Source organism: Acipenser ruthenus, chromosome 6 (assembly GCF_902713425.1).
Source record: "Acipenser ruthenus chromosome 6, fAciRut3.2 maternal haplotype, whole genome shotgun sequence".
Classification (NCBI taxonomy): domain Eukaryota; kingdom Metazoa; phylum Chordata; class Actinopteri; order Acipenseriformes; family Acipenseridae; genus Acipenser; species Acipenser ruthenus.
Window position 1 is genome coordinate 58,561,498 of NC_081194.1, and position 14,449 is coordinate 58,575,946.

At 38.4% G+C, this 14,449-nt stretch overlaps 1 protein-coding gene across 1 annotated transcript in view; it reads right to left on the reverse strand.

The window, feature by feature from the left end:
- LOC117411206 (dynein axonemal heavy chain 8-like) overlaps window positions 1-14,449 on the reverse strand; it is a 166,428-nt gene that overhangs the window by 142,314 nt on the left and 9,665 nt on the right. Inside the window, exons 11-19 of the mRNA XM_034018497.3 lie at window positions 14,299-14,445; window positions 13,483-13,680; window positions 12,854-12,930; window positions 6,137-6,236; window positions 5,620-5,739; window positions 4,822-4,957; window positions 4,401-4,588; window positions 3,990-4,070; window positions 3,502-3,618 (exon numbers count right to left, since the gene is read on the reverse strand). Of these exons, the coding sequence (XP_033874388.2) occupies window positions 3,502-3,618; window positions 3,990-4,070; window positions 4,401-4,588; window positions 4,822-4,957; window positions 5,620-5,739; window positions 6,137-6,236; window positions 12,854-12,930; window positions 13,483-13,680; window positions 14,299-14,445 (1,164 nt within the window). The remainder of the gene's footprint in view (window positions 1-3,501; window positions 3,619-3,989; window positions 4,071-4,400; window positions 4,589-4,821; window positions 4,958-5,619; window positions 5,740-6,136; window positions 6,237-12,853; window positions 12,931-13,482; window positions 13,681-14,298; window positions 14,446-14,449) is intronic.

The following is a 14,449-nucleotide window of genomic DNA, read 5'->3' on the forward strand; positions in this document are numbered from 1 at the left end:
CACAGAGATAACACGGACATAAACAAAAAAGACAGCTGCTTCTGCATCCAGCGCTCAAAGAATGTCACGGGCATTTGCAGAGCTTTTTGAGATATTATAGTAATAAAATAATGACTTGGATCGCATTATTGAGGAGTTTGGTGATAAAATGAATGATCAAGAGATGATTTATCGGTATGCACGACTATGAAGAGGTATGTGAAAAATACAGCGAACAAGGGGTGGGGCGCGGCTGGAGATGCAGTACTAAGTGTCCTGTTGATATGCAGTGCCTTTTAAACCTGTTTTACTGTGAAAAAAATACTTTTAAACAGCGCGTCTAAAATAAACTGCGTGTGTGAAAATAAATTGGACCGGACGCGTCTGAGACGCGCTGAATAAATGGGCCACAAAGGGTTAAAGGATGTGTTGCAGTAAGAATACATCTGTTAAGAAAGGCTAAAAGGCTAAAATATGCACAAAAACAGAAAATGGACTATGGAACAATGGTCAAAGGTGCTTTGGACTGTTGACAACGACACCTGTGCCTTCTGCCAGTTCCGCTGTCAATTCAACACTTGTCTTCTTTCTATTCCTTAAGGATATTATCTTCAAGTATTGCTCATCCTTTTTGGGTCTTCCAGTCCTGGGTTTGTCAATTACAGATGATGTTTCTCTGTACTTGTTGATTACACTTCGGATACCACACCTTGAAAATCAAGTGATGCAAGCTATTTCACTCCATGTTTTTCTTTCTATATGCAAGTCAAAGTTGTTATGATTAGGGCTACTGATTTTCCATGATCGCAGAATCATGGACGGACAAGGAATTCCAGCCTTGCTGGGAGGACTGAAGATTTGGGAAAATCATCCAGAACATTGGAAAGCAAGAATATTACTGTAAAGCTATGTACTAGTCGAATAGGTTAAAAAGCTTCCCTGCAGAAATATTATTGCCAAAAAACTGTGTTAGTTTAAAAGACATACTCAGAGAACTGCAAAATGCTGACATAATCAGACAACCCTACAGGCCCCCCTAAATCTGCCTGTAGCCAACTACCTTATTTACATCTGTTCTAGCTTAAGATAGAGAGTTTCACCAAGGGATAAACTTATCTGTTGTGGTACTTGGATTTTCATTGTACAAGAATCTATGTTTTAACAACTGAGGCGAAACTTACTGACAAGAACAGGTGCTTTAACTTAAGGGCCTCTCTCTTTTATATTCTTTAAAAAATGAGAGGAGCTACATAGTACAATAATTAGGGCTACTGATTTTACACAATCGCAGAATCACGGACGGAATCGCTGAATTAGGCATTGGGAACTGCACAAACTTTTACCGCTGTTATTCTCCTATAAAAATAAAGGATTGCTTTGAAAACTACACCACCCAGAAGCCCAGCGATGACGCTAGTATAAAACGTTTTTGTATGTTTATTTGGATCATTGGATAATGAGAAAACAGGTGGTTTTGTGGGCGTTACACTGTCTCTGTTGCGGCGGTGCCTGTGTGCTGTGTGAGTCTAATTGTTTAAAAAAGCAACTAGCTGTTTTGTGAGAGTTCTATTCTGTGGAATAATTTTGGAGTTGTATATACAGAAAAGTGAAAAGTACTTGAAAATAATTATTGTCAACCCCACCCAATTAAAAAAACTTAATTTAATTTATGTATTAATTTATTTAATTATTGCTGCCTCTGCCGCTCCCACCTCCACCAGCAGAGGGCGACTACCTCCTGGTTTCTCCTCCACCACAGCCCGAAGATTACCTGCCACTCCCTCCTCCACCGCAATGGGAGGACTGCTTACCGCTTCCACCTCCACCGCCTACTGGGGTTGCCTGCTGCTCTGCATCGCCTGGGGTTGCCTGCTGCTCCGCATCGCCTGGGGAGCCACCAGTTACAAAGCACAAGGGAGAAGTGGAGCTCCCGCTGCCGCCTTCATGGCCAGGGGCTCCCCTGCCGAGTTTGCCTCCCGAGGGTCCGCTGCTGCCGTTGCCTCCCGAGGGTCTGCTGCTGCCGTTGCCTCCCGAGGGTCCGCTGCCGCCGTCTGGGCCAGGGGCTCCCTGTGCTGGCTCGGGGATGACTGCGCGTTGTCACCAGGGGTCGCTGCCAGCTCTGCTTTGCCTGGGGTCGCCTGCTCCGCTTCGCCTGGGATCGCTGCCAGCTCCGCTTTGCCTGGGGTCGCTGCCAGCTCTGAAACTAGCCGAGGATTTCGAAGACTCCCTGGTCTCTGCCAAGACCGGCCTACTCACCGCTCCAGCCCAACGGAGCAGCCGAGCACCACCTCCTCTCTCAGCTCCACCACCACCGGGACCGGGACTGAGACCTCCTAGACCGCCGACCCCAATGGGCAACCTTACCTCCCCCTCATGGAGGCCAAGGTTGGCCCCCAGCTGGGGTAGATATGCTGCCCCTACCCTGTTGCCATACCAGCAACAGGACAGATACTTAACCTCTGCTTCTTCTGCCCCTCCCAGGACGCCTCGCCAGGTTGTTGGAAATCATCAAAATATAACGCCAGAACTAAACTCAAGATTTATCAGAGCTGTGTACTTTCAACACTACTCTATGGTGCAGAATGCTGGAGCGTGACAGAGTATGACATGTCCAAACTGTCTTCAATCCATACAACTTGCCTCAGAAAAATTATCTGTATCTTTTGGCCCAGAACAATCTCAAACCAAGACCTACTCACACAGTGCAGCCAAGAAGATATGAGCACCATCATTACCAGGAGGCGTTGGAGATGGATTGGCCATGTGCTTCGGATGGAAACCGATTCCATCATCAAAATAGCAGTAAGATGGACATCTGAAGGCAAACGAAAACGAGGTTGCCCGAAAACAACATGGCAAAGAGCTGTGGAAGCTGAGCTGAAAAACCTGGGGCACAGCTGGAGAACCATTGAAAGACTTGCCAGAAACAGACACGAATGGAGGAGCTTCGTCGCTGCCCTAAACGCCAGAAGTGTAATGGGTAAACGAAGACGGCTAACACGATCCGGAGCTGTCGCTTAAGGCCAGCACTAAACCCGGACAACACTACACCACTCTACACGGATAAATTGTATTACACCACAAGCACTATAGCACTCACTCTAGACTTGTGAACGTGTGTGTCTTTGTGTGTGTTCTACTGTGTTTATTATTTACAAACTGTGTCTTATTATTTTGGGACTGGAACCCATTGTTCTGGAACAGTGCAATACACATTGCTGTGTATTTGCCTGGGATTATTCTTTGTGGTCACCAGACCAGGATTATAAAAATAAAACCTGTTTTGATTGTGAACTTTGTTGTCTGTCTTCTGTTTCATAATCACATCACCACTACACCTGCACACTGCAAACCACTTTGCCACAAGGGCCCATAATCTTTTGGGGGCTGTCATCTTGGTTGCATACTTGAGATGAACACTACTTTACTTCGCACACACACACAATCTCTACTATGTGATATAACAACTGCTATTTATATTTTTTCAAAAGATCTGAGGTGTCTGAGAAAAAACTTGTATACCTTCTTTAAAAGCTGGTTCAAATCAGTCATGGCCATATCCACTTTATGGAAGAAACTGTCCAGGATGAGTGATGACCAGTTTAATATAGTTAGTCCATGTCGGAGCACTGACTCAACCTACACAAAAAAAGCACATTTATGAGTGTATGAAATGTTATAGAAAAATAGCAAAGGACTAATGTGTATTCATTGACTGTAGTTTCTTTTAGCTTACTCACACTACCTATGAACGATCATCACGTTAAAATGTTATTCTGAATTATATAAATGACTATCACGTGGTTCCAGTACATGTTAATTTTACATTATTTAGGTTGTGTGAAGAAGGAGAGTGGATAAATCCACTATGAAGAGACCGTTTTCATTTAATTAATCAGTTAAAAATTAGATTTTTTAAGAATTTATAATCAATACAGTTATTAAGGTATGGGGAAAAGAAATCCACTCAAAAAATCTACTACTGGAGAAACTGAATTGATATAACCCACTTTCTTAATCTTTGAAGCCATCAGGTTAACAAACATTGTGGGAATTCCTTGACAGGTCATGTCATAATTGTAGAGAAGAGACTGAAATGCAAAAAAATTAAAATGTGGATGTAATTAATCATCAACAATGTGCGTAAGCTCAAGCAGACGATATGAACCTTATAACTTGATAAACTGTGTCCTGTTTGTGAAAGATATATTTAGCTAAATTGGAGTAAACATGCATAATGTAAAATATGGAAACTATTGACTCTGTTAAATGCTAATTTTGTCAGTTGCTGAAAAGGGTAGGGAAACATATTTAATTATTTCCAAAACTCTGACACAAACATTTTAAATATTTGTGAAGCTTACTACTCAAATGGCAAGCATCAATTGAGATGTTGCATCTTCAGTTTCAAGTTAATTTACCTCCAGACGGAATCGGTTGGCTTTCACAGTGCTCTCCGTTTTCACCAAACGCCTTGCTTGCTCAGGTACTTCTAGGCCCATCGTCATCATGCATTTTGTCTCTCTCACAAGTTCAATGATTTTAGGGTCAAAATTAACCAACATTTTCCCAGTTTCTGGGTGACGGACCAACAGTGTAGCTTGTAATGCTGCATGAATAGTAAATGGTTAACATATTTTGTCAAAAAAGCTCAAAATAAGCATAGGCTTAAATACAAATTACAAAAAATCAATATCTTACACATTTTACTCTGCATCATTGGACTAGCATTGCATTTATAGTGATCGAGTACTAAAGTTTTTACTTTCTTATGTCAATGAGAGCAAAAGAAAGGCAAGTGTTTCCTGACTTGAAAAACATGCAGTTTTATTTGTTACTTGCCATACTGTATCTGTGAGATCTCTTTTATCCAGGCTCTGTGGTACAGAACCTCAAACTCCACAAACACATAGGCAGCCTTGTTGTACATTTGGACTACCTCCTTGCCCTCTGCACTTGACAGGATGTCAGAATGTTTCTGTAAATCATAAAAGATTCTGTTTAGGTACAAGTACTATTAATCCAGACCCCTTTTACACATTTTCAGCTGCTAAAATGAATATATGGATACATAAAGTATTCACAAAGTTTTAACACCAGTTATATATTTAAATATGTTTTGATGGATCAAGTTTTATAAAGCCTTTCTAGACAGTTGTTTAAGACACCAACAGCAGCCTATAAATATATTTTTTCTTTTCATATTATAAGGATTGAAAATAGCATGCTTGCACATGTTTATAATTACCAAGTCCTTATGTCAAAATTTAATTTCAACCCTTTTTTGTGAATGTATAATGTACCCAATTCGATTCTGAATTAATACAGCTACAGGATGGACAAAAATAAGTAGAAAACAAGTAATCTAGGGAGAAGAAAAAAACACAATAAAGGAAAAACAAACGTCACTTCAAAAAACTGATCACAAATAATCTCCTTTGGTGGAGGGCAAATTTTAAATCATTTTAGTGTATTCAAAAAAGCATCCGTTCAAGAGTAAAACCACCTGATCAGTTCACCACAGTACAAAAACAATAAGTACCTTGTTCAAGCTTTGCATTTGCAACAATAAGCCAAGCACTTTCAATGATTAGTGTGCCCAGAGACCTAGATACTAAACAAAAGTTGATAAAGACTTACATGTATGTAGTCAATGGGTTCTTGTATTCTTCGAAAGAGCTGCCGCACCCATAGTATCTTCCCAGCAACGGGAGGCATGTTTCGGGCCAGAGGTGGGTCCTCTCTGTTAGCTTGATAGAGCTGTTTGGAGAAATGTGTATGAAATAAACAACGATTTCCTAAAGGTGCAGTGTCCCTCTCTCAAGGCTATTCGACCCTTGTCAAAACGTGCAACAACTCTTGATACATTTCTATCACTGTGGAATGGAACAACCTTTAAAGTGCAGGGCTCCTCCCTCTTCTAGTTGTCATCTTCAGTTTATTTGATTAGAATTGGGGTTTGTACAACAGTTTTTTCTCTTTTCAAAAAGGAGTAAACACAAAAAAAAAAGCTTTGAAAATCTGGCCCATTGTCATTAGAACTTGTATCAGTTCAATATGCTATTAAAACACACATTTTGCATGCTAATAATTCCCAGGTACTGTTTAACAATCTATTTTACAAAATATAAGAAAAATAACAGAAATAAACTACTACCTTCTTAGCATGTTCCAATTCCGAAACATAGTGTTGAAGAATGAGACCAACAGTGCTTGATATTTCTGACTGAAGACAGGGTATGTTCAATTTCTCAAACCTATTCAAGGTAACATTATGTTAGTAGTTTTCTTTTTAATATGAGAAAAGCAATATTTTTTTTAAGGGTTGCCCAAATAATTGTTCTAAATTGTACATGTACTGTTAGGAACCGGAAACTGCTTCGGTGGCATGTGTGTTGTGATGTTTGTGAGGTCCTGTGTCTTGTGGACATTAAAGATACCTTTGGGATCTTACAAAAAAGATCAGAGGATTTTACCCTGGGACCGGTTTTACTAAAGGGATCCGACCCTGGATCCATATTGTAATAAAAATTAAGAAAACACCAGTTTGGTACAATTTAAACACACATTGCTAAATGAGCCAGATATCTACGTGTCAAAATACGTTACCAATTCTAAAGAAACAAACACTTGACTCCATATTTTTTTAAAGCTTGTGTGACAGGAATGGACAAGTGGTCTGACGTCACGGCAGAAGAAGACACAACAAAAAACAAAAGGTATGGTGCAGTGGCGCGGGCGCCGTTTTATTTAAAGCAAACAAAAAATAAATAAAAAATTCAAACAGAAAACACTTTGCTCAAAGAGCGAAAATAAAAGGTTAAACAAAAACAAATCACGAACACAAAATAACTGCAACACAGGTCAGGCTGGGCAGATTGCCTTCACTGTTCCTATGTTTACTTTCTTTCTCTCATTTCTCCGCCACTCCTCTCGCACACTCTCTCCTTCTGACACCCACCCCGAGCTGGAGAGCTGCAGGCTTTTTATAACAGGTGACCATCTCCCGATTAGCAACAAATTAAATCACCTAATTAATTCGGGAGATGGCCACCTTCTGCACGAGTTTTAATTATGTTGTGGATGGGGCTTCCCATCCACATTACTAAACAGGATAAAATAAACAAACGGCTACGCCGTCACTTAACCAAAACAATAAAACATACGGCGCTCGCCGTCATAAATATAATACAATAAAAACAAATAAACAATACAAAACAATCTGCACAGGGGCGGAGAGGGAGACCCCGATCTAAAAATAAATAAACAATGTACAGGGCTGCTCGCCCTGTTACAGCTTGGTTTTAATTTTTTTTTTTTTTTTGGTCAGCAAAAATATATACTGGAATTATGTCATTCAGTTGTCCATAATGCACAAATAAATCACAGACAGAGATGTGCATAACAATTACTAACCAGAACGTATTACAGCATGTGTTATCCTTTTACTGATTTTAAGGAATGGCTAATTGCTTACTAAAATCGAAGTCATTCTAAAAGTATCTATCAATTGGCGTGCATATGAAGAAGAGCTACAACAATTTCATCCCAAAGTCTACTTTTACCAGTGGAGGTTTGAGACCTTCCAATTTTCATGTTAAAATGTGCTCTTGAATGCTAGAGCGAATGTGGCATAATGCAAATTTAATGGGAGGTCTAAGAATTGCCCTTAAATATATATTTCTAGAAACGTTGAGGTTTTCCCACAATTTAAATATGTAAGATAAATAGTTTTGCTATTAAAATTATACTAGTACTATGTTGATATAACAAAAGGGTGTTTATAAAAAGTACTTTCAGCTTCCATCCACTTAAAAGATGCAGATGTAGCTTCTACCTCAAACTGCAGTATATAGACAATAATGTAAACAAGGTAAGAACTTTATTAGGAATATATTGTGTTATTGTGTTTTAGGTATCATATTACAATAATGTTTGTTATGGTACTTGTTTATTTTTTAAGTTTAAACATGTTAAGTAAAACATGGCCTTAAGTTTTTGGAACATTGATAAACTTTCAGTAATGAAATACAAATAGAGAGTCTGTGCTTTGTATTTAAACACTAAAAATAATTTTAAATAAGCAATTTGGTATAATAATTGTGTAAAGCGTGCTTGGTAAAGTCATCTGCACAATGCATTCTGTTCCGTCTACATTTTACCTATTTTAATACTGTTATATACAGACGTGCTCAAATTTGTTGGTACCCTTACAGCTCATTGAAATAATGCTTCATTCCTCCTGAAAAGTGATGAAATTAAAAGCTGTTTTATCATGTATACTTGCATGCCTTTGGTATGTCATAGAATAAGGCAAAGAAGCTGTGAAAAGTGATGAATTATTGCTTATTCTACAAAGATATTCTAAAATGGCCTGGACACATTTGTTGGTACCCCTTAGAAAAGATAATAAATAATTGGATTATAGTGATATTTCAAACGAATTAGTTTCTTTAATTAGTATCACACATGTCTCCAATCTTGTAATCAGTCATTCAGCCTATTTAAATGGAGAAAAGTAGTCACTGTGCTGTTTGGTATCATTGTGTGCACCACACTGAACATGGACCAGAGAAAGCAAAGGAGAGAGTTGTCTGAGGAGATCAGAAAGAAAATAATAGACAAGCATGGTAAAGGTAAAGGCTACAAGACCATCTCCAAGCAGCTTGATGTTCCTGTGACAACAGTTGCAAATATTATTAAGAAGTTTAAGGTCCATGGAACTGTAGCCAACCTCCCTGGGCGCGGCCGCAAGAGGAAAATCGACCCCAGATTGAACAGAAGGATAGTGCGAATGGTAGAAAAAGAACCAAGGATAACTGCCAAAGAGATACAAGCTGAACTCCAAGGTGAAGGTATGTCAGTTTCTGATCGCACCATCCGTCGCTTTTTGAGCGAAAGTGGGCTCCATGGAAGAAGACCCAGGAGGACTCCACTTTTGAAAGAAAAACATAAAAAAGCCAGACTGGAATTTGCTAAAATGCATATTGACAAGCCACAATCCTTCTGGGAGAATGTCCTTTGGACAGATGAGTCAAAACTGGAGCTTTTTGGCAAGTCACATCAGCTCTATGTTCACAGGCGAAAAAATGAAGCTTTCAAAGAAAAGAACACCATACCTACAGTGAAACATGGAGGAGGCTCGGTTATGTTTTGTGGCTGCTTTGCTGCGCCTCCACAGGGTGCCTTGAATCTGTGCAGGGCACAATGAAATCTCAAGACTATCAAGGCATTCTGGAGCGAAACGTACTGCCCAGTGTCAGAAAGCTCTGTCTCAGTCGCAGGTCATGGGTCCTCCAACAGGATAATGACCCAAGACACACAGCTAAAAGCACCCAAGAACGGATAAGAACAAAACATTGGACTATTCTGAAGTGGCCTTCTATGAGTCCTGATCTGAATCCTATCGAACATCTATGGAAAGAGCTGAAACTTGCAGTCTGGAGAAGGCACCCATCAAACCTGGAGCAGCTGGAGCAGTTTGCTCAGGAAGAGTGGGCCAAACAACCTGTTAACAGGTGCAGAAGTCTCATTGAGAGCTACAGAAAAAGTTTGATTGCAGTGATTGCCTCTAAAGGTTGTGCAACAAAATATTAGGTTAGCGGTCCCATCATTTTTGTCCATGCCATTTTCATTTGTTTTATTATTTACAATATTATGTTGAATAAAAAATCAAAAGCAAAGTCTGATTTCTATTAAATATGGAATAAACAATGGTGGATGCCAATTACTTTTGTCAGTTTCAAGTTATTTCAGAGAAAATTGTGCATTCTTCGTTTTTTGTGGAGGGGTACCAACAAATTTGAGCACGTCTGTATATATATATATATAAAATGAAAGGCAGTTTAATCCCATCAGATTCTATAGTGGGGCCCCAACTAATGTGTTTTGGGTAGGCTATAGATTACATTATGTAAAAATATAAATCTGTACAGTAGGCCTATACAGTATACAGCACAGCAGTAAAATGAGTACCTAGTGCACTTTTTTTGTACTTTAGCTTAGTGGTAACACAAAATAAATCATGTTGCTGCATTGTACACATTGGTGTACAATGCAAATAAAAGATGATTTTAAATTGAAGCTAAATAATTTTAGGACTTTTTTTGTCTCCACCCTGTTTTCGCGATTTTCTGCAGGAACGCCCAGAATTACATATTCATTTAAGGCTAAAGCACAAATATGAACTGCAGCTGCAAAGAATTTGTTAAAATGATGCTAACAGCGTTGTGCTTGTTTAGTACATTTCACGCTACACTTCTGACTGGTTTGCATGTGGTTTGCAACGATTGAGACAGATGCAACACTTTAGTACATCTACCCCAAAGTGTTTTATATAGAGTAACCTGGAATGACATTTTTTAATGAATGCAATGCTGCTCTATCTCTGTCCATCCACTTGCCATTTCTTTGTAACATTACTATGCTCTCAGGCTGTATACAAATTTGACATTCGCTTCTCATTGGTTAGTTACAGTGTGTGCAGCTCCAGGATCGGATCAAGATAACAGATCAGTGGAGCCAAATCCTTATCCACTTAGTAAAACACCTTCTCGTGAGCCGGCTCCAGTGATCCCGGATCCGATCCCGTTTTTTGATACAACCGGCCCCCGGTGTCAATAAAACTCTTTTCCCACTTGTGCATTGTAATTACAATTTATACCACTCATGTGGCTAAATGTCCATCAGTTATTTTTATGTTATGTCATGAAAAGTTAGTTAAGAATAATGCGTATCATTAAAAACAAACTTCACTTTGATCTACATTTTTTACTTCAACTAGGATATTTTAATAGAGGAATTTCAAAAACATTTGAGAAAAGAATGGGTATGAATAATGCAAACCTCTATATACAGCTCGCCTGTCGGAAGGGATGAGCTCCATGCTGACTGTACTAACTTGTAAAAAGTTATAGAAAACCATACAGTATCTTCAAATTAGTAATAGTATACACTATTCTTACTGACAGCGTATTTATAGAAAATGTAGACATTCGTTGCATAAAGATATGTCATGAAATATTATTATTATTATTTATTTCTTAGCAGATGCCCTTATCCAGAGCGACTTACAAGATATCACATTACACAGATATCACATTATTTTTTACATACGATTACCCATTTATACAGTTGGATTTTTACTGGAGCAATCTAGGTAAAGTACCTTGCTCAAGGATACAGCAGCAGTGTCCCCCACCTGGGATTGAACCCACGACCCTCCGGTCAAGAGTCCAGACCCCTAGCCACTACTCCACAGGGCTGCTGGTTTATATTTCTATCGCAGATGAATACGACACGTCAGGTTCAGACAGCTATAAAAGCTGTGGAGTGTCACTATTTGCTGTAGGATGGATGCATTGTGTCGCAGCCCTTTTGACTATGTAGCTGTCGTTCATACTTTAAATAGACTGCATTCGTGTAATTGGAAAAATTGAAATTTTAGGAGATGTGCTGAGTTTGTACTTCTTATACAAGAGGTTTAAAAAAAATCATTAGCAACGTTGTTGGTACATCCATCCTCTCAACCAACAGAGAATCCGAAAGGTAGAATTGTATGCATTAATTAGAGAGATGCGGCAGGTATATGAGACAGAACATTTTTTAGAATGACAAGTGAAAGGTTTGACAATCTGTTAAACAGATTGGGACCATTGCTTCAACGCACCACTGCATTGCACTGACATGTAGAACATGTTACAGTGTGTATTAAAGTCATTAAAAATACTAAATGTTTTCTACCTCGGGCCATTAACACTTTCCTCCTCTATCAGCTATTTTTTTCTTTCTCCATATTTAAGTTTGTCTTTGTTTCAACTCCAGTTACTTTTTTTTCAGCATTGCGATTGCATTTTGGCAAATTCAACAACGCATAATTTCAAACCTGTTGTGTAGCATTTTCGTTTTTTGTCTGAATATCGTACTATTGTACTATCGTAATATAATATTACATTGCAGTTGCAACGAACAGAATATGAACACAATAGCTGTTTGTTACGGATCCCAGGGGTGGGTTCAGTCTGAATGTTGACAAACCAATGGCTCGGAAGGGAATAAGGTGGGAATAAGGAAATTCATAGAGATGGACAGCTAGTGTGTAAACAGTGAAGCAGTATAGCTGTGACGTTTTCATATTCCGAAGATAGATAACTTTAACCACTATTTTTATTTTCTCCACGTACACGCATCGAGGGTTGAGATGTGGTCAGTCAAGAGTCTGAAAGCTTGCGTTAACATTCAAAATGACTCAGAGTAACTAATTAAAATGTTTGGTTATTATCATAACCCTGGTTCCCTGAAATAGAAATGTATCCATTACACAATTGTGTAATGGAGTACATTTCATACTTGAAAGGGAACTTCTAATTAGAACAGTGGTTTTGTGTTTCTACCTAGTAACATGACCTGAATGCCGTAGATCCTGAAAAAATAACCGGGTTGTTTACAGTTAAGTTTGTGTGAGCCATTATAACCGTGGCTGTAGTAATCCCATTGTGGCACTGGTACAGTAGTTTAATATTGGACACACCTGTGCATACGTCTCACCTGTGTATTAGTCGCTCCCCCCTTTTAAGGACCCCACAAAAAAGCCTAGAAAATCAACTTATACAACATTTTTTACAGTAGTTTCTTCAACTTGTGCACATGCATATATAATTATTTTCCCTGGGCAGTGCCCCCTATGCATCCCCACTATTTTCTCACCTGCATAACCAGGGATCAAAGGCTTATTTGTTATCGCTGTGTCTGCCCATGACATAAATCCCATATACTGTATGTCATGGTTTTTCATGACATATCCTCTATATACTGGTATATCAAAAACCAATACCAGCTTAACAATATGTAGAATTTGTGATTCAACATCACCTACCTTTGCAACAAAAGCAGAGCATGCTGGGACGACAGGATTTTAATAAAACAGGAATTCATGAACACCTGCAGCTGAGTCTAAATTGGACAAAATAACAAAAACATTTATTAAACAGAATTAGATTGCTCAATCATCTTTTTTTTCCTTTGTTACATACCAAAGGTCCAGCACTCTTAAAAAGACATGTTTTTTGGCCAATGTTATTAAAATCACATGATGGCAAACACTAGGATCCACTAGCAGAAGTCTATAGGACATAAGGAATGGTGACAGATGGCAACTATTTTTGTATGACATGAACTGTAGTTGCTGGAGGAATAATTAGTGACTCAGGTACAATGTTGTTTACTGTTAGTGATATACAGTATCATTCAGCTATTTAATAGACCCAAGGGTGTAAGAATTAAAATGAACATGATACAATGGGAGATTTTAAGCTGGGCTCAACCATTCTGACTCAAACCACAGTGATCCTCTACTCAGCTCCACCTGGGAATGTACTGTATGTCATTATTTATTTTCCAAACAATATAGGTGCCATTTTCAGCTATATTTTTCTTATTGTTTTGTATGTTACAAATGTATCTCTTACTTATAATCTAATATAGGTTCCCTGGAATAACATTTACCTCTACATTTTGGACCTGGACCATAAACTCTGAAAAGTCTGTTTCAAATTCTGTTTTTCTTGGATCCAAAATATCATACTGCTTCTTCTTCATATTCAGGTAAATATTTTGAAACTTTCCAGCCAAGGGATCTATCCCTTCAATTGTGGACTTATTAAGAACAGACAATACTTTCACTGCTGTAATCATCTCTGTGATCTGTAAAATAAAAAGAACTGGAGTGGGAAATCCCTGCTTTTAAGTACAACAAAAACTAAAGTAGATACTGTACCACCAAAATGCATAGTTACATATTGCTCATTATGTTTGACCATGTAATAATATTTTATAATAAAATATATGCAATCATTGTTATCATGCACAATCAATATTGTCTTTATGTTTTTTTCCTGAAATAATGGACTTTCTGCCAGTGAAGGCATGAAGAAATTTAGGAAAAATGTGAAAAGCAACCCACAAGTGAGCAAAATCAAGCAAAAATAAAAATGTCCCATAGAGCGCATCTTTGAGCTCACCGGGATGTTTAACATTAGAGAACACACTTGATGGGATAAGAACTGAAATATTTTAAAAAAATGTACAGTAGAAAAAAAAAATCAAAAAAAATATTCTGATAATTTCATTGATATCACAGTTAATCAACATATAGTATTTTTGTGGCATCCCTTGATACAACCAGGTAGCAATCCTAAAACTTCTCTGATAACCAGCAATGCAGATTTACAACTTTCAAAGAAGGCCTCTATGATCTGTTTTCATTCTACTAGTGAAAAGGGGGTTCTTGGGTGACTTTTAAGAGTCAGTAGAGCTACTTACCTGTTCCAGTCTACGGCAGAATGCTTCAAACTTTCCAAATATGTACATCTCGGATACCTCAAAGGGTTTCTCTCCTGGGGTCTCCAGGGTGTGCTTCTTTGTTTTATGAAAACATGCCTGATACTCTCGAAACAGGAAAATGCAATCCTGT